This window comes from Hemicordylus capensis, chromosome 1 (genome assembly GCF_027244095.1).
Source record: "Hemicordylus capensis ecotype Gifberg chromosome 1, rHemCap1.1.pri, whole genome shotgun sequence".
Lineage (NCBI taxonomy): Eukaryota > Metazoa > Chordata > Lepidosauria > Squamata > Cordylidae > Hemicordylus > Hemicordylus capensis.
The window spans coordinates 388,700,124-388,721,652 of NC_069657.1; the positions used below are offsets into that span (position 1 = coordinate 388,700,124).

Here is a 21,529-nt window from a genome sequence, read left to right on the forward strand (position 1 = left end):
TCAAGAACATCTTCCGACCAGTAACAGTTGCATTCCAACTGCCCTTAACCATCACAGGCTCCTCCTCCCTATTTGCATATGGAATCTCCACTACCCAATCACCACAGAGCCACAGGTTCCTCCTCCCTATCTGCATATGGAATCCCCACTACCCAATCACCATGGTGCTTCTGCTCGCAAACTCTCAAACTCTCACAAGAGCTGGCACACACGGGATAAGCCATGCATATGCCTTATAGAATTATATATAGAGATTATATAGATATTCAAATAAACTAACTCTCAATTTTGTTCTCAGAGTAAAGGGGCTATTTTATTTTTTTTGCTGTATTATTGCTGTCTTACAATCATTATATTGGTTTAATAATCAACCTGATTTGTGAAAAATTGGACTATGGAGGATAAGAAGTATCCAAGGAAAATAAAGGGAAGTATTGTTTTTTAGAATTAACTTCTCATGAATTTCCATGGAACTGCTCTGTTTTTAGAAGATGCCTGGAATTAGTCGTCTAACTGAAGAGCTGTTTCCAACACCCCCCTTTTGCCTTAGTGTTTGTTTATTCTCATTCTTAAGTTCCAGTAGACCATGGAGCAGACAGGTTCCCAGGCTGCCGCTCTTCAGTGGCTGCACCTATTTCCCTAGACACGCTCTCCACGTCTAACATCCAATGCAGGGTGTGTGTGATTTAGCTCCCAAATGGGGCCCCGTTTGGGAGTTAGATCGGCCAGTGCTGCATTTGCAGTGCGGCAGAAGTGACTCTCCCTGCCTTTAAAAGGCAGAGAGAGTAACTCCGGCCATGCTGTGAACACAGCACTGGTCGATTTAACTCTGAAACGAGGCCATGCGGCCCTGTTTGGGAACTAAACCATGCCCCCCGCATCTGATGTCAGACATGAGGGGTGGCTAAACATTCCCTGCATTTGATGTCAGACACAGGGGGCGGGGCTAGGGGGCTGCAGCTGCGGCAGAACCCGGGCCGCCGCTGGCCTCCCTCCACCCCTGCCAGTACCAAACAGATAGTAACCAATCTTTTGACTCCAGCTTTCTACACGAAAAAATATGAAGATGATCAGAAATGAATAATGGAATTCAAGCAAACATGTAGTGAACTTGAACGGAACGTTGAACAAAGCTGGAAAAACAATATTAGGCTGAAGAGCACATATAGGTAGTATTGGGGTTTTGATAACAAAAGTCCCGAGACCACCTGACTCATAAATTAATCCACAGAGGAGGTGCTACTCAAAACTCTGAAATGTTTTTGAAGTTCTACAGCTTTAATGATGTCATATTTCCTGAGCAATTACAGATGGTGTTGGGTGTCTCTTTGGGCTGTTAATCAATCACTATGTACAGAGGTGCTCTTACCCCCGAACCTTGGGGACCCGTCCATGGCCTCCAAGGTCCAAGGGGGCCTCCTGCTGCCACCCCACCCCACCCCGCCACTGCCCTGCAGCCCGAACCACAGCACCAAACACTTCCAGAATTCTAGCAGTGCCATGTGCATGGCCAGAAGGGTGGGAGTGAGCCAAGCAGACCTCCCCCACTATGGTGGCGGTGGAGGCAGATAGAGAGGGAGCAGCCACTGGGCTTGACCATTTGGCCCAGTGGCCTTTGAGAACTACGAGGAAGCTCCGGAGTACCTGAACAGTTAGCCAACACTCTATTCTAATTGTGCAGGCATGCCGGAGCTTCCTCACTGTACTCAAGAGCAGCTGGGTCGAATGGTCAAGCCCAGTGGCTGCTCCTGCTCTATGCGCCACCATCACAAGAGGCCTTCTCGGCTCACCCGCACCCCCTGGCTGTGCACATGGCGCAGCTAGAATTCTGGAAGTTTTCAATGCCGCGGGACAGTGGCGCGGTGGGGTGGTGGCAGGAGGCCCCCCTGGACCTTTCAGCGCCGCTGTTCAAAAAATGCAGGTTTAACTTTTTAATTTTAATTCGCGGAGGGGGGCCTCCAAAATTACCTAGGTGCGCCACTGTCTCTGTATAGCATGAACAATGTGATATAAACTGTATTATGCAGGTACAATATATTCCAAAAATCAAATATATGAGGGTTAAAAGTGAAAAACATAGTAGTTTACAATGGGTACCATGGACCTACATAGCACACAGTTCTTTTAAAAGGCTCATCCTGGTCTTTTAAAGCACAGGGATACAAAATCTCAAGGATATTTAGTTCACAAACTAATTTTTAAAAACTGAAACCACAGTATGTGGAACAGAACACAGTACGTATAACATTGGAAGGACAAACCTCCTTGTATTAACTGCTGCAGAGGACTATAGGCAGTTTCACATCAGAAATAAAAAAACGTTAATTTCTTAAAGGCAAAGACTTGTATTAGAACAGCTAACAGCATTTCTCTTACAAAACACCAACTATTTAGGCAGAACAGATAAATTAAACTCAATATAAAAGACTTCATAGCCACGCACAATTAATTTTAATCAGCATATCATGCTTAAACCTATATAAATTCAAACGATGTCAAAATAAGAAAACCAATTAATGTACTTCCCCAATTGAGAACAACATTCAGCATCCCATAGGTTCCCTACTATCACAATAAAAACCCTGCCAGAGGAAGGGAGTGTTTGGATGCAATGATAGATTAGATTGGTAGATGTAACTATAAATATACACTACCTACATCACCCACCCACCAACCCTAAAAAAGAATACGACCCTGCATATACGGGCTTGTGCACAGTATGCAGTGTACATTTAGGGTCTTCTACATAGATTGCATTGAGTTCTATGGTACAAAGTAAATGGGCTACAATAAGAAATAAAGTGACAGGGCAAAACCTGACTGTGTTTACCAGGATAGGGGGAAGTTTTAGCCACCATTTCACTAGAATTGCTGAATGCATGCCTTTATGTTATCTCATATAAAAATGAATGGCTGCCATTAATTTCAATGGGGGTAAGTAATGTACTGCACTTGGCAAAATGTTGCATCCCATAGGCGAACATCTCTGCAATAGTCCCCTCTATAAATCTCTGTCCTGATGTCTGGCATCTTGGCAATTCCAAAACAAGCTGCACTGAAATCAGTGGAATTTTCTTCTATGCAATGGATAGCATCAGGGTACAAGGCTGTATGGGTGAAACACAAACCTTCTATTTATTTTATTTATTAATTTATTGAATTTATAAATATAAATATAAGCACTAATGTTATTTGAACAATCAGTGTGCCAGTTGGTCACTGAGAATTTTCCAAACTTGCTTAACACTTTGGTATTATTACTTTGGGTTGCATCCACACTACTATCACAAAATAGCACAGGTGCCCTCTCCTCCCCACTGCAGCTCCCTAAGCAGTGTTCCCTCTAAGGCATGTGCACATGCGCGCGCTCACAAGTTTTTTGATGTCCGCTCAGTTCTTTTTAGATCCCGCTCAGGTTGAATCAGGAAGGCCCCACTCTGAATGCATGTGTGCACACACTGCCTTGATACTGCCACCCAGAACAAAATTCATTCCACACACATATGAAAAAAATTAGAGAGAACACTGTCCCTGAGCCTCCCAAAAGCCTCTTTGCAAGGTTGGAGGACCCTAGAGAATAGTGTGCAATGTGGGACAAGGGCACAGGGGGAAGGGGGCAATCCCTGGCAGAGACAGCTTGTGCTAATAGCTTGAAAAGTGCCTCTAACCAGTTCCCAGGGATTATCTCCTCCCCACTGCAGCCACTCCCCCACAACTGTACCCCTCACACCCTTCCCAAATATGCTCCCACCATCAGGAGTAGCTTTTCAGAGGCTCGGGGAGCTACAACAAGTAAGAAGGGGTGGGGGAAGGCCCCTTGCATTTGCACCAGAACTAGTTTGGATGCAACTTTATGCTTCTTGTCAGTATGTTCCAACTTTGAGTTGCATCCAATTATCAGTATTTTCATATAGCAGTTCTGACAATTGGAGCAACCAGTAGGTTGTTCCAATCATCAGCACTGCAAAAGTTCAATAGGACAGGCTAAATCAGAAAACCCAGTAAAAGTATCAACTAGTTTCCCATTTTAGTGAAATATTCCACTTGGCTCTGGGCATATCAGGAAATCAAATGTAAATGGTTTCTCAGAAAACATATTTCCAGAATTCCCATAGTAAAATGAACTCAAGAAAAACAAACTTTACAATAGATGGTTATCAGGAAAGAATATCAAAATGCTCTAAATCTTTCTATTAAGCAAGGTCTTCTGACTGTGCAAGGCCAAAAGTAGGCAATATCAAGTGTAGGAGTGCTTACCAAAAATAAAATTTAAGAAAAATGGCCAGATACACCTCATTCTGGAATGCATACATATCTTGTACAACATACTGTCATATATCAAATGTGAAAACATAAAATAAATGTATCTGCTAGCAGCTTATATTCGGCATAAATATACATTTTTTTAAAGAAAGGCAATGCATAAACCATAATATAATCTTTCAAGAAAGCAACATACAAGAGAGTGAGACTCTTTCTTTAATAATCTCAAGCCACTCTTCAATATCAGCATTTTGTATTGTCACCATTCTCATTTTTAAATATGCTTATTGTCTAAATGTTTTACTTTTAATGTATGCTGCATTTTCATCATATGAAAAATGAAAGGTCACTGGGCCCTTGCAGGGAACTTGTTTAATTACTGAAGTGGCATATAAATGTACTGTTTGTTCTGACATTGGGCAATATATTATGATTTTACATTAATCTCTCATACAAACACACAAACTTGAGGGCAAAGACATTTAATTTACAGAGCTGTCAGGAATCGGGTTTTACACTTACTTTTGCGAAGATCTGAAAAACATCTAAGCCAGATGGCAGCTGAGAAGCATCATGGATTTCCACCTTCAAATACAGCTCCAGTGTTCTTGCAAGGTACCCAAGGCCTTCTCTCATTTCTTCACTTAACCCTTCAACATCTTAAAGGAAGCAATATACAGCAAAGTATTAGCAGAGCCTTTTGCTAACATCTTGAACTAGTCCAATGGCAATTTTGTAGTCTAGATATTCCAAACTCCAAAGAGAGAGAAAGGCAAGTATTCATCACTTGGTTTTTGACAATTACTTCTCATCACTGCCAAATCATAGAAACATTACATGAATGAATGCTTAGAAGTGAAGCAAATGTGAAAGATGTGCAATGTTAAATAGCAAAAGCAGTCACGGATATATTACATTAAGAACTGCAACACTGTGTTTTCTGGAATATCTTCCTTATTGTAAAATGACAACTTGATGTTTATTCTTTCTTCCAATCTGTTGTCAGAAAATATCATATACATTATTCTTAATTTAGTACTATAAAGCCTGCAATAAGGATAATATCTTTGTAGAGCTTTAGTAAAATTAAGGAAGGCTGAAATATGTCTATATTAATGCTTCATGAATGTTTATGTAATAAAACTATGTTGCACATTTATCTAGAAATGACAGGTAGAAACCTGCTCAGCAATTAAGATAATTGTAAGAAGGACATTCAGGCAAGATCCCGCTGCCAGAGATTAGATGGGTGGCAACTGCAAAAAGGTCCTTGTTAGTTGTGGCCTTCTGCTTATGGAATACTCTCCCCCATGCATTTCCACCTGGCATCTACTACTACTACAAATTTTTATATACCATTCTTCAACCAAAATTCTCAAAGTTGTTTAAATAGAAAAAGAAACAATACATAAATAAGATGGTCCCCTGTCCCCAAAGGGCTCACAATCAAAAAAGAAACATAAGGTTGACCCCAGAAACAGCAACTGGAGGGGTTGGATATGGCAAATTGCTCTCCCCCAGCTAAATATAAGAGAATCACCACTTTAAAAGGTGCCTCTTTGCTCAGTGAGCAGGGGTTATCTGACTTCATAAGCTTTAAGAAGGCTAAGAACTTTTTACTTGCCCAGATCTTTAGTATTTATCCTGATGCTGATACGCTTAATCTTTTATCTGTAAATTTTTATATGCCATTTTCACTGCTTGATGATTGATTTTATTGGTTTATTATTGCTTTATATTTTACTGTTTTATGAGCTGCCTTGAAAACTTCTAGAATTATGAATGTGATATACAAATATTTTAAATAGAATAAGCTATCAGAATTCCCATTTTACAGCTTGACATATGGTCCAGAAGTCAAAAAGGTGTTAATAGAATCTGTAACCTTCAAGATCAGGCCTTAGATGATATATTCTCCAAGCGAAACACAGAATGTATTCACAGGTTTCCTGTATGAAGCCCCACCCACCCACTTATTTATTTATTTATTTATTACATTTCTGAACCACCCCATCCAGAGCCAAGGAATTACAGCCAAGGAAACCAGACAATTACATCCAAGAAAACCAGGTTATCGGAGAGAAAGAAATTAAATTATATCCAAACATGTATGTACATGTTATGTTTTCTGTGGCAGAAACCCCTGCAACAAGCAACAGGAAAACAAGGATCTTTGAGATAAGTTAAATGCTACATTCAAATGTTTGTAGCCTTACCCCAAAAACCTTTTTAAAGCCAGAAGACAAAGAGGTAAAATCCTAAGAAAAACAAAAAGCCATAGAAGTCTGGAACAAAGTTGTAATTTACACTACTAATGTGGCGGGCCTATTAATCAGAATGGACCTGGAATGGGTGCATCGGAATAGGTGTCTGTAGTTAATATGTGATACTCACAGTTATTCCCCCCCCCTATAAATTGATTACTTTTACTCTTTAAAAGAACTGAGCCATGTATAGTAATAATGTGTTACTTGAAAAATATTGTATTCAATATTCATTTCTCATTAACTACATGTGAGTTACTAAGTTATGTAAGTTATTAATGTGCTCATTATGAATGCTGTACTAATTAATACTACTTTATTTAAGAGAGAGAAAGAAACTTCTGTAGAGATAATCAGGATAGAAAAAGTGGCAGGAGCTACTTAACCCTTCCCATACTTCCACTCTCCCCATAAGCACACATGCATTTGTACAAACACACAAACACACTACTACTACTACAGATATTTATATACCTTGCTTCGACCAAAGTTCTCAAAGTGGTTTACATATAAAAATGAATAATACAAAAATAACATGGTCTCCTGTCCCCAAAGGGCTCACAATCTAAAAAGTGCATCCCACCGTGCAGAATTTTAAATGCATTTCAAGCAATTTAGCCATCACACACATCCAAGTGTTCTCAGCAGAGGCATATTTAAGACTGAAAATATGCCATTCTTTAGGGTTCATAAAAAGGCTTTCCCCTCTGTTTTTACCTCTTTTGCATTACTTAAAGCTAACAGAAACCAAAGTAATGCCCCTCCCCCCCATCTCAGGGAGGAAATTTAAGTCTATTTTAAATATGCCCCATAAAAACACTGGAGCTTAGAGACTAAGGTGAAAGGACCTAGGGACCTAGATTTAGGGATGCAGAATAGTTAAAATGCAAATACTGGGCCTGAAGTCTATTGCAGGTGCAGAACCCACAGAGAGATCCCATAGGGTGAACGGAGTGCTATTTATCCCCGCCTCTTACCTATATTTGTATAGTGCTAGCTGCCGTTAGCACGAATGGAGAACTGTGCACGTCTCCTATATCCCCATCCAGCCCTTTCCTTGTCCTTGGTGCAAGTTATTTATGCACTTCAAGCACTCTCACCAAATAGAGGAAGAGGCCTGAATGGAAATTTGGGAGACATACACAAACCTCCCGCTAACCACTGTCCCTGCACAAACATAGGAAGGCGAGAAACAGGTATCAAGCCTATGAGTTTCTTCCATATGTGGCTACTGCATCCCTGATGAACTGGACTGAGCTCACCTTATCAACCAAATCCAAAGAACAACACTCTGCAAAGAAAGTAGAGCATTCTGATACACTAAAGTTCTTCACCGGCTGGAAGGTGTTTAGCTCCCTCTGTTCATTGTATTTGGGAAGAAGAAGCCTTAAGGAAATACATTTGATTGTACATCTCTAGGGGAAAGTAATGTCTCCACACTCATGTTTACATTACTGCTTTCCCCAGGAAACACCCCAGGTATTCTTCCTTTCTGTTTTTACATTTTCAGAGTAGAACATTTTAAAGAGCTATTTAGCCCAAAGAAGCACAATGCACATTACAGAATTTATTGATTCCCATCACTGAAACAAAACCACCTCTGAGATAAAAAGCAGCAACTGTTTAAAAGTGGAATGTGGAGAACACTTCAGTTCAGATGCAAACAAAATACTGTATCAGCCTAGAACTTTGGGGAGAATTATTTAGAGAATCAAAAACAGAACACAATTATCTGATCTGGAATTTGGCCAGGATATCAAAATTAGCTATTGTCAGGGGGAAATGCCTCACAGGATTTTTCATGGCAAGTAATCAGAAGCTTAGTTTCCCATCTTAAGCCAAACAGAAATGAATAAAGTAAATTAGTTGTTTTAATTTGCTGGGGTGTAGAAATTAAAGTTGCTCCATTCCCTAGCCTGGAAGGTGAAACACTACGAAAAGCATAGCTATGTAATGTAAACCATTTTCACATGTACCAAAAGCACCTTTGAGTCCATTTTCCACCATCTGTTTACATATAACTATCGTCCTTATAAGTCTCCTGAGCATTATAAGTAAGGTTTATGCAAACATCTATATGGAAAGCTGTTAGACTGGTTTGACTCTGAAGATATTCTTGCATCGGAGCAGGCAGGTTTTAGAGCTGGTCACTATCCTATATCCCAGGCTTTGATATAGCAACATTTGGCAGAAAAATACACCTAAGACGGCCCTTTATGCTGCATTTGTTGATTTTAAATTTGCCTTCAATCTTATATTAAGGGAACAGTTATGACATAAACTGAAAGCATCTACAGTTGACAGCCATTTACTTCTCATATATAGTTTATATCAACATACCTGTTTGAAGGTTAGGTGCAATGCAGCAGTTCATCTCTCCAAGGCAATTTTAACATATAGAGGAGTTAAACAAGGTTGTATTTTAGCACAACCTTTGTTTAACTTTTATATAAATTCCCTTGTTGCTTTTTTAACCAATTCTGATTTCCACCCTCCAAAACTGGCCTCTAAACCTGTATCAATTTTCCTTTACACAGATGATGCTGTAATTCTATCCCAAACACCAATCAGCTTGAGAAGGGCACTTAATTCCCTTGCTCTTTATTGCAAGGAGCATGTTCTACAGATCATCTATGCCAAAACCAAGATCAGAAGGATTGCAAAGCGCCCAAGGACACTGGCTTGGTCTATTGATGGATGCCAGATTAAGCAAGTCGGTTGTTTCAAGTATTTAGGTATTGTTCTTCAAATTTCTGACAGCTGTAAGGCCCACTCTACGAATGTACAACAAAATGCATGGAAGTCTAAATCAGCCATTTTGGCCTTCTCTCTCTCTCTCTCTACCATAAGAACAGGCCCAAGGCCCTGCTGGATCAGGCCCAAGGCCCATCTAGTCCAGCATCCTGTTTCACACAGTGGCCACTCCTCTCCAGAGGAGCCTGTTTCATTCTTGCTGCAATAAGGCTGTTTGAATCCAAAGCCCTGGCTCAACTGCTAATGATACCCAACTTGGCCCGTATACCAATGTTTTAAGTATTCGAAGTAGTACAATCTAAATTCCTCAGGAAGCTATTCCAAATAGCTCACGGTGTCCCCAGTGCAGTCCTTCAGCTGGAGGCTGGTCTTCTCAGGGTAGAATCCAAGATTTGGTTCTCTATATTTAAGTTCTGGCTTAAGTTAAATCTTTATTCCCTGGGGTTGACACCATTGATGCTGGCAGAAGAATTCACTTCTAAATGGGAATGCTCACTCAAGCAGAAGATGGATACTTCTGGCTTGTCACCTCAAGCATTCATAGTGATGGACTTTGATCAGGCCAAATTGGTGTTCTGCCAAAGGGTCTCGGATGCAGAATGGCAGACTGATCAAAGCCTTATCCCAAAGGGAGCAGTATTCGGAAATCAAATCATGAAAACCAGCCCTGTCAGATACCTCAACTAGATCACGATAGCTAAGTATCGCAGGGCATTTACCCAGGCACGGTTTAACAGTCTACACACTGCAGTGCTCAAAGGCAGATTAAATAAAGTTCCGTTCGTGGAGCAATTTTGCCCCTGCAATTCGGGGGCCACTGAAACAACAGCACATCTGTTATTATATTGTAGCTGTTACAGGGACATTTGCAGTGTGCATATTACCCCACATTTATAAAATATTCTGGGCTGTTCTGTGATTTTAATATATGTTATCTTTTATCGGATCATGATGACAAGATTTCTTATATAGTTGCCAAGTTCTGCTTAATCACTAGTAGAATTCGTAAGACTATGTTATTGTTGAATAGCCGAGTATTACTATCTACAGAAGTTAGTTATTACAAATTGAGATAAGCTTTTTAAAAAGCTTTTTTGGCCACTGAAAATAAATACAGAAAAAATACAGAAAAACAAATACATAAGATTCATTAAAAAGAATTAAAAAAATGTTTTTATGAGTTCTGTGCATCTGTTTTTCTGTATTTTTACTGTATTTATTTTCAGTGACTGAAAATAAATTACTATTACTACTTCCTATGTCACGTTTATAAACAGATGAGTTAAATACCACATCAAAACACCCATGTAGTACAATCCTAAGAATGTTTACTAAGAAAGAAATTACACTCAATCTGAAAGCATTATTCCCAGGTACGCTTTCATAGGATTGCAGACTTAGTGGTAGAGTACAATTCCCCCCCCCCACAATCTATATATATAATTATCCCGGGTGTGCCTTGGGATGTGCATCCCAGCGCCCAGCTGATTGGCTGGGCAGTGGATATGCCTGATTGGCTGAGGTGCACCCAGGAGGATTGCTTGTTGCGGTGGCGGCAGGCCTAGCTGCGGAGGCCAGAGGTGGCAGCAGGCCCGGCCCGGATGAGGAGGCAAGGCCCAGGAGGGGGGAAAGAAAGTGGGGGGGGAGAGAAGTGGAAGTGGAGAGGAGAGGCGGCTGGGCCCGGAAGCAGAGACTGGGGCAGAAGGTGGGGAGGAAGAGGTAACCGCCGGCCCCAAAGAGCACACAGATGCTCTGTGTGGGGTCGGCTAGTGATATCCATAAAGGAAAATGAATCACATAACCAAATGGATCAAAGCATCAAAATCAAAACAGACCTAGATGTACTGTACCTTGTACACCTGTGTGCTCTAACTCTACTTCCTTACCTCAGGCATCATGTATAATCAAGTAAGTAAAACCCAGGACACTACACAGAACCCAACCTAACCAGCACCCTGCTGGATCAGACCAAAAGGTCCAGCTAGTCTAGTAATTTGCATCACCCAGTGGTCAACCAGATATCTTGTGGAAGCCCACAGTTTTTCTCCACTGTTGTTCACCAACCTCTAGTATTCAGAGGCATACTGCCCCTGAACCTGGAGTTAACAAATCACCGTCAAGTCTAGTAGCCAAGCCATTGATAGATTTGTCTTCCTTGAATGTTTCTAATCCCCATTTAAAACCACCCACACTAACGGCCACCACCACATCTTGTGGTAACAAATTCCATAGGTATGGAACCTATTATGCTATTGGATTATCCTGCATTCTAGTTTCATGAGAGAGGCAGAAAAACTTCTCTCTCTCTCTGCTTTTGCCACACCATATACAAACTCCTTTGAGTCACCTTTTTTCTAAATTAAAAAAGTTGCAAATTGTGTAGCATTTCTCGATAGAATCATTCTGGTTGCCCTTTTCTGCACTTTCTCCAGCTCTAAAATATTCTAAAATGAGTTTACCAGAATTGTAATAGGTATTCCAAATTGACCACTACATAGATTTACATAGAGGAGTCACAGTACTGTCAAATGTAATGTTATACTCTTTCCCTAATATTCCCTAGCATGAAATTTATCTTTTTTCACAGCTGCCACATACTGAGTTGATTTCTTCATTAAGCTAGTCACCATAGCTTCAGGATCTCTTTAATGGTTAGTCACCTTTAGTTCAGGCTCTATTAGTTTATATGTGAAATGAAGTCCTCCCCACAACATGCATCACTTTACACTTGCATTAAGATTCATTTACCCTTTTACTACCCATTCATCCAGACAGAAGAGACAACCACCAATGTGGGAAATATTACACAACACAGTGTTGACAACTACTTACTTGAATGCAGATCAGAAAGAGAGTAGAGTTCTTCAGATGGGCATGTTGATTGTCTTAACTGTTAAAAAATACATATGTTTATGAATCAAGATGTGGTAAGCAAATGGTTATAAGAATATATATATATATATATATATATATATATATATATATATATATATATATACATATATATATACACACCCCTGAATTAATCCTATTTACATAAGAACAGCCCTACTGGATCAGGCCAATGGCCTATCCAATCCAGCATCCTATTTCACACAATGGCCCACCAGACGTCTCTGAGAAGATCACAGGAAAGAGTTGAGTGTCCTCTCTCCTGCTATTGCTCCTCTGCAATTGGCCTCTGAGGCTGCAGGTGGCCTATAGCCACCAGACTAGTAGTCATTGATCGACCAGTCCTCCATGAATTTGTATAAGTCAATTTTAAAGCCATCCAAACTAGCGGCCATCACCACATCCCATGGCAGAGAATTCCATAGATTACTCATGCACTGTGTAAAAAAAGTACTTCCTTTTGTCAGTCCTAAAGTTCTCAGCCCTCAGTTTCATGGGATGACCCCAAACCTGAGGAGCTCAATTCTGGAGTGGGTGTATCATCAGTATTCTCCGCCATGAAGATAGGGGCAAAGAACTCATTCAGCTTCTCTGCAATCTCCTTATCCTCCTTAATAATCCCTTTCACACCCTCATCATCTAAGGTTTTCTGCTTCTGATATATGTAAAGAAGTTTTTCTTATTCCCCTTGACACTTCTAGCTATGTGCTACTCAAACTCTCTTTTTGCATCCCTTTTAGTCTCCTTGCATTTCCTTTGTCAGAGTTTACATTCTTTTCTGTTCTCTTCATTTGGACAAGATTTCCATTTTCTTAAGGATGTCTTCTTCCCTTTTATAGCTTCCCTGACTCTACTTGTTAGCCATGTTGACGTCCTCCTGAACTTGGTGATACCTTCCCTCCTTCTTGGTATACATTCCAACTGAGCTTCTATTATTGTGATTTTGAATAAGTTCCACACTTTCTGGAGTGATTTGAACCTCCTGACTTCCCCTTTTTATCAATTCCATCATTTTTAGAAGTTTCCACTTCTGAAGTCCAACACATCTGTTGGACTTCCTTGGCACCACTCCACTTACATATAAGCCAAATTGGAACACACTATGGTCACTATTCCCCAATGGTTCTTCTATGGCTCTGACAATGGTTCTACAATCCTGATGTTTCACATCCTTTTGTAGTAAGAAAACAACAATCAATGGTGGTTTACATTGTAGAACACTTCATTAAGCTTTTTAATCATATTATATTGTGTTACCCTTCCAAAATCTTTCCCCAAAAAATTTTCAGCCTTTATCTGCAGAATTTATTTCATTCAAACAGTCAAGTTTCATACTGAGCCAAGAACAGCTAAGATGACTGTTGCAAGTCTTTCTTTTTACTCATTCACTGACTCAGCTGTGCAACATTTGTGATGTTTAAGAAGCCAGCTTTGAAACAGGTGTCAGTGTATCAACCTCCAATAGCATTTTTACCAGAAGAGATTTTACTGTGCAATAAAAGTGGAGTTACTATGAGCTTAAGAACAAATTAAGGATTAAATGCAGGAGCCTGCCCCGAGCACACTACTTTGAGCAACCACAAGGTTTAGCACAAGACTTGAAGCGATTCACTCAAGACTTCAGTACCATTTACTGCTACATTACTATATTGACACAGACTGTTTATACTTTAAAATATGCATGACCAATAGGTTTATTACTGGTTTTGTGGCCTCTCCTTTTCATTCTGCAGGTCTGTAAAAATGTCACAAAGCCTGCATTTGGAATAACTCCAGAAGCAGCTTAGCTAAATGTACATCTTAGCAGAAGTATGGGTGTATATCCACAGTGAAGTAACATTTGCATCGCTTTTAAGACCTACATGACCTATGAAAAGGCATGTCTTGCCATTTTCTGCCCTTGTCCATGAATGCATCTTAAGCATAGTGGTTAGAGTGTTGGACTAGGACTGGGAAGAGCCAAGTTCAAATCCCCATTCAACCATGAAACTCACTGGGTGACTCTTGGCCAGTCATGTATCTCTCAGCCTAACCTACCTCATAGGATTGTTGTGAGGATAAAAATAATTATGTACTCCTCAGAGCAAGAGCGAGATATACATTTAAAAATTAAATAAAAAATAAATAACAACTGCAGAGAAAGATCAACATGAGCAGAACTCCTATACAGCTAAGGCATCTTCATGGTGAGAAACTGAGCAGTCAATCCAAGAAGTCCCACTTGAGTCCATCAATTCATCAAGCCCCTTGCTGGAACAGAAGAGACTGTTTTGCCAGGTTAAAACCAAGGAAAAGGAACATAGAAATGTAGGAAGCTGCCATATACTGAGTCAGACCATAGGTCCATATAGCTCAGTATTGTCTACACAGACTGGCAGCGGCTTCTCCAAGGTTCCAAGCAGGAATCGCTCTCAGCCCCATCTTGGAGAACTTGAAACTCTCTGCTCCTCCCAGAACCTTTCTGCAGCTCCATCCCCTGAGGGGAATATCTTACAGTGCTCAAACATCAAATCCCCCATTCATATGCAACCAGGGTGGACCCTGCTTAGCTAAGGGGACAAGTCATACTTGCTACAACAAGACCAGCTCTTCTCTCCATCACACTTACCGAGAAGGGTTCTTTTACACTGTGTCTGGAGCTCATCATTGATGGGTTGTGGACTGAGCATGCTCAAGAGACAGGACTGTAAACTTGCATAGTAACTTCCTGCTGTCAGGAAGCACCTAGATTCCAGTTCCTGGAGTGTAGCAAAGAGCAGCACTTGAGAGGAGACATCTGGACAGTCAGTAAGGTGAAAGAAGAATTGAATAGAAATAAGATTAGAAGAGAACATACACACTGAAACAGACACATAAAGGGCTACTGTGAGCCCTAGGAGCTGACTCCACGCCTTGGATTTGCCTATGGTAACAAAATGAAGAGAAGGAAAGGGTGCAAAAAGACCTGTGAGTATCCTTATGTACCACCTGCCAGGACTTCAGTGTTTAGGACAGACCCCGAGACCATTTGTGCCATTGGGGCATCAATGCAGGGTACAGAAAGAAGATAGGTAAACTCCTGTGAAAGGGAGTAGTGTTTCCTAGGATAGCTGCCTACTGGCCTGCACAAAGCTGGTTGTTGCCATTTTGCAAGCATGATCTTATGAAACAGGACAGGAAAAGGAACAGTGAGTTGGGAAGAAAATGGCCATGCTCTGAGAGTGGGATAGCTTTCCTCCTAGGGCTGGTCAGGCAAAGAGGAGGATAGATGTTTTTGCCGGGGTGGGGGGGAGTGTTCTGGGACTGACCAGTATAACTGGAGCTGCTGGAGATAGGACTTGGGGAGTAACATTTTGCAAAGTCAGGACATTACAAAGGGCAAAGCCCCCTTCACCCAGAAACTGTCTTAGCCAATCCACCACGTCAGTGGGAATAGAGGGAACAGGCCTCTGAGGCGGGGAAACGGGTTTACTCACTGGTGCTGGCTGAAAAGGATCATTGCCGTTTGGACCTCCTAGAGGGATGTTACCTGGAGGTTCTACTGGGCTCTCCTGTGGAGGAATTGCCATTCCTGGAGAGGAGGGCTGCTCGGGTTTCTATGGTATGATTGGAATTGGCACCAAAACTTCTTTGCCCAGCAGGATCAAGCACAGTGTGGTGGGACAGTGCGGACCAGCCGGTTCCCCTTCAGCACCTAACACCACTGGTGTTGAGGTAGCAGATGCCAAGTGATCGCTCAAAGGGCACTGGTCATCAGCTCTGTTTTTGCTGCCTTTGGAGAAGCTGTTTTTAAGGCGCTACTTAGACCTTTGATACACGCCCTTAATGAGGAGGTGTTCACTAAGGTGCATGGAGGTGGCAAATTCTTCTTTTTCTTTTTAAGTCGCTTGCTAGCATCATCGGGATGCTTGGTCTTTTTGACAGATTTTCTAGGCGCCTGGACCATTACAATCGGAGTCACTGCTTCTCCAAGAGGAGGGGGGCCAGGTTGAGCAGAAGAAGCTGATCTAGCCCTAATGGAAGAAGTCAACATTTTTGCTTTGGGGGTTAAAAGGAAACCCCCTAAGGAGCTCCTCTGTGTGAGCTAACTCTTTGAGCAAGGAGTGAAATTATAACAAGGATAAAGAAAAGATAAAGAAAAAAACACTAATAAGCCAAATCAGACTGCATGAGAAACACAAAAAGTGTTTGGGATTTGAAGGTAAGCATTAAGGACTAAGGCAGCTCCTTTTTCACCCTCGCACAATCTAAAGATGAAGAGGGGGGAGAAAGGGAGAGGCCCTAGAAGAAAAAAGGCTAGCCTGAGGTAAAAATTCTGATGTTTGTAGAGAGCTCGCTCCATGACCTGCAATCTTGAGTGAGACAGGACCGGAAGTGGGAACTAGGTGCCTCCTGGCGGCAGGAAGTTCCTCTGCAAGTTTACAGTCCTGTCTCTCGAGCATGCTCAGTCCACAACCCATCAATGATGAGCTCCAGCAAAGGGGAAAAACCTGGGTGGTCATTTATCATCTCAGTCTGTCCCAATGCCAACCCAAGCTATATGAAGCATAACTAGAATTCATTACAATGTATGAACAATCTACCTGCAACCTAACAGAATCAGGGCAGACTATCAATCACAGAAGGAAGATGTACTTACTAATTTGAAAATGATCCTGCCAACAAGTCTCACGGAGTCTGGGGGAAAGTTGGGCTCAGTACTCTTAATGCACTTGCATTCCCGTTTGTGGTCCTGCCATGCTTCTTTCTACAAATTGGAAAAAAAACAAATTGAAATAACAAAATATAATAAAATAAAATAATAAAAAAACCAAATTGAATGCATTTAAACATTCTTAGCAGAAAACTATTAGACTCCTTTCTTGACCTACTGTTACTATACTAGGTTCTAATATGTAACTCTGCATCTCATTCCCAATGGTACAGCAAATAGAAACAAACCCTTAGCTTGTAAATAGCAATTTTCCCACATACATACCTTTTCTTAGTTTACAAATGCTGTTCACCATCTGATTAGCAACTGCTTTGGTGGCTTTTTAAGCAAAATCTGCCTTTTTTCACTAGGTATTCCCAGTCAAAGGTCAGTGTGGTGATGTCATAACACCACAGCTCAGTGGTAGGAGTACATACTTTGCATGTGCAACATCTCAAGTCCAATCCACAGTATTTCCAGTGAAAGGTTCTTCAGGATGAAGGGCTGGGAAGAGAGTCCTGCTGGAAACACTGGAGAGCTGCTGCTAAAAGGACTGGTCACTAGTGGGCTCTACAGATTAATCGTCTTACTTCATGAATCAGCTTCATATATGTCCATACAGTCAATCAGCTCTGGCTTTGTGATTATGTCAAAAACATTTTAGAACAAGGAATCATTTCTGAACAAGTTCACCTCTAATAACAGTGTCTCTCAAAGAATTCTGCTGAAAGGGAGAGTGCTTTTTGCAACATCTGTGACAAGTCCACCCCACCACCTGAGCCCCAACCCCAGCTTCACTCAGCCATACATTAATCAAAATTGTAGTCGCCTCTACTTCCTCTTCTGTTTCTCAAGTGGACTTCAAAGAGATAAGCCAGGTAGAAGTCTGAATGTAATCATAACATAAAGTATCAGACAAAGAAGTTATATGAAGCCAATTTCCACTATCCTAAAGAAGAAGTCATGTCTGCACTCATTAAGACATCACTCTGCTCAATGCAGTAGTACTGGCATGTTTCTCTGCACCAGCTAAAATTGTTCTTTGAAGGCAGTTTTTATCTGACATACTTTGTTCCTAAATGAAATGCTGAAAAGGATCTTAAGACATGCCAAAAGAGAGACACAGAGATACATCAAAATGATAAATAGTTTACATAGCTAGTAAAGGGGTAATAGGATGAAATATGCAACTTCACATAAAACCATGTGTCCCATTCTTCTGATCCTAGTAATAAATTTTCATAATAGAAAGACACTGGTATCACATCTTTGTCATCATTAGTAATTTGAACTGATTTACAGAATGCATAGGCATAGTCTGGAAATGGGCTCTACTATTCCTATTTGGACACTGGCAAAGCAGTGCATGTTTTTAGCTCTCCCCCCACCCCCATACCCCTGTATATGTTTGCCCCTAGGTATTCTACTTTACCTCACTGGCAAGCTTGACATGAATATTTCCAGTGGTTTTTTTCGCCCCATCCCCTGCTACTTTTGCTTAGCATGCGCCTGGCTTGGTTTTCGTTATGGTTTGTGGAATAAATACTGCTCAGCTATTTCACCTCTTTCCTTGTGGGAAACTGATCAGATCTATTGTGAAAATATGCTCAAATATATTCCATGAAGCAAACTGAAATGCAGTAGACAGAGCTCAGAGGACAAGAACCCCAGGAACACAAACACAGGTTTCAAAACAAGTTGTTCTAGTAAGAACTAATCGGCCTGCTTTCCTTTCTCTATGTCTACAACTGGACTAAATATGGTTCAAATCAAGGTCCACAAGTTAAACCTCTTGTGCCTCAAATGTTCACATGTCTGCCATCTTGGATCGGGGTGGATGACATCATTACACACTACACCATTGAGGTGTCCCTGCGTGTCACTCACTGCAACTGAACCTAATTTGGTTCAAATTGGTTAGACAGTCCACAAGTTAGTGCACTTGCACCTCAAAAGTTCACACATCCACCATCTTGATCAGGGTAGATGACATCATCACAAACTATACCATTTGGGCAACCCTATGTGTCTTGGCAGCTATAGCACATTTTGTTCTAATCAGTTAGGCAGTTCTCAAGTTAGCCCACTTGCTCCTCAAATGTTTACACATGCACCATCTTGAATCGGGGTGGATGACTTCATCACAAACTGCACCATTCAAGTGTCCCTGTGTGTCATTCACTACAGCTGTATCTAATTTGGTTCAAATAGGTTAGATAGTCCACATGTTAGCCCACTTGCACCTCAAACATTCACATATCCCCCATCTTGAATTGAGGTGGATGACATCATCACCAACTATGCCGCTGAGGTGCCGCTATGTGTCCCGACAACTGTATTTGGTTCATATTGGTTCAGGCGTTGTGAAGTTGATAGCAAGGGAAACACACGGACACACGGAATGCCGGGTGATCTCATAAGCTTAGTAGAAAGTAGGCTAAAAAGTTAAACATATCTTACTAAACCCCTGGAGAAAGAGAAGGATTGGGTAAGACAAGCTGGCAGGTCATGTCTGAGATATCAAAAAATACCTGGTTAGCAGACCAGAAAAGTATTGGTCAAAAATTATGAAAAAATGATAAATATATCATGATGCTTATTTCAGCACACAAGAGAGTGGTTAGGTTAAGTTCAGATATAAGACAAATTATGGTTTGTTTCGCTCCAATATACTTGTGCATTAGGTCTCAATCCAAGTCTGCCCACAAACTGTGGTTTGAGGCCAACAAACCAGGATTTGAAATTGCAATTTGAAATTAGTTTGCAAATCAGTTTGTAAGCTACCCAACCCAGTCTTATTTCTATGGGTTATATCATCTATCTGATATTTAAGGGGGAGATGACAGTGATTTGGTTCACAAAGATTCTCTCAGAAGTTTAAATTAGCATAACAACCCACATAAGACAAGTAGTTCTTAACAGAATTCATGGAGCCCACTTTCTGCTTCAGTATCCAAGTAATATTTCTGTTCTTGTTTTCAAGATGGCAGATTACAATAAGAATATGCCCAGCAGGATTTCCCAAGGACCTTCTTCCATGTCCCTTAAGTTTGGTTTGCATCAGACTATAAACACAAAAATTATTGGGACACAGCACACTGGTGAGGTATACAAATTTAACAATATATAAATAAAAGCTTATTTCTTTCAGGAAATAGGCTAAAAATGATTCATTTTCATTTTGGATCCTGAAGACTATAATACAACAGTGTTTATTCTATATTGGTACCATACATACAAAAAACTCCAGAGGAATTCAGATGCTGAACCTCAAGTGTTCACATCAAAGGCCCTAGAAATCACTAAATACTGTGTATAGTGTTCGCTGTTTTTAAATATGGCTATAATATGCTGGTCGTGACAATTGATGTTATAGGAAATGCACAGCTAAAATGTAAACATATTTGCATTGTATATATTTGTAGCTAATTTTAGAATAATTATTACCTGACAACGTACATCACAGTATCTTGCAACTTTGCATTGAGAACACCGTAGTAGCCGTTCCTTCCTGATGGAGGAGAGAATGTGGAGAGGGAAAATGAGATATCTTCCTTATCTAAAGAGACATAACTTATAGTATTCAGAAACTAACATTTCACAATCCAGACAGCATTTTTACAGCTGAGTTTCAAAATTAGCTTTTGGAAAGGCTCTGGGGATGCTTTGGGAGCAGGAGACAGAAACAGAGTCACATGGCAATATGGAGCTTGCTGTGTCCCAACTTTTTATAACACCTGAACAGGGTTTATTACAAACTAAAATTCAGCAATCCAGGTTCCATAAATTATCTGATTTCCACAGGTACAACATTGCTTTGTAGCATATATTTGTACCGTGAATTCCCTATCAATATAAAATACTCTTAAAACTTCTGTCAAAAATAAATTAGATCTAGTGCCTCAAAAGTAGTTTGATAAAACAAACAATCCTTAGGGGAAAACACAGCAAAATAAATTGAATGTTTAACCTTGGAGATACATTTGTATACCTCAGGCAGGATTCATCCAAATGTCTCAGAATTCTCATGATGCCCTATCATTTCCTTACTAACATGTAATCAAGATCATCACTTATCAAATGTTTGTGTAGTTTGGCTAAGAAATAAAATAGATCAGTGGGTTAAAACTGATTAAAGTTAAGAAATAAATCTGAAACTTGGGATTGGTGTAAATGTCTGTGGTTCCTCTGAAATGTCATTCTCTCTCATGATGAGTGTAAACTCATCAACATGTCTTCATTAATAAAATAATTGCCTTTTTAGTTCTGGGTTTTTGTGAGATTAAAAACAATATTATTTGTACAGAAGTCTTGCTGAGAATTATATTTACATTCAATATGAAACAGGACTTTCAAGGTCTTTTTACAGGAGCACTGGAGTCACTCCTTCAATCTGGATGTTGTCATGTTGTTCTTGAAGATGTCCAGCTGCTCTGCATTAACTGTCATCATGGAAACATCAGCCAACCTTTATGTCCATTACACTCACTCTGATAAGAGTACAGGTTAACCACAGAAGCTGCCTACAGAAGGGTCATTTTTCTCCTCTGTGCCTAAACTCTTTTTATCACAGTACTAACAATTCATGCAAGCATACTGAGGGGAAAAAAGAACTACAGGAGTTTGAAGAGCTATTCATGACTTTAGTTGTGTAAGGGTTTAGCAGTAGTAAAGGAGAAGATAA

General features: G+C 40.5%; 1 protein-coding gene across 9 annotated transcripts in view; it reads right to left on the minus strand.

Annotated features, from left to right (window-relative positions):
- The window catches only part of SMYD3 (SET and MYND domain containing 3), a 582,729-nt gene that overhangs the window by 508,986 nt on the left and 52,214 nt on the right, over positions 1 to 21,529 (minus strand). For 6 of the 9 annotated variants that reach the window (XM_053302247.1, XM_053302329.1, XM_053302319.1 and 3 more), the window contains exons 2-5: positions 20,293 to 20,356; positions 16,792 to 16,899; positions 12,114 to 12,171; positions 4,786 to 4,922 (exon numbers count right to left, since the gene is read on the minus strand). In XM_053302247.1, coding sequence (XP_053158222.1) covers positions 4,786 to 4,922; positions 12,114 to 12,171; positions 16,792 to 16,899; positions 20,293 to 20,356 — 367 coding nt within the window. Of the gene's footprint in view, positions 1 to 4,785; positions 4,923 to 12,113; positions 12,172 to 16,791; positions 16,900 to 20,292; positions 20,357 to 21,176; positions 21,288 to 21,529 lie in introns of all 9 variants that reach the window. The other 3 variants (XM_053302267.1, XM_053302290.1, XM_053302278.1) reach the window with 1 other exon arrangement.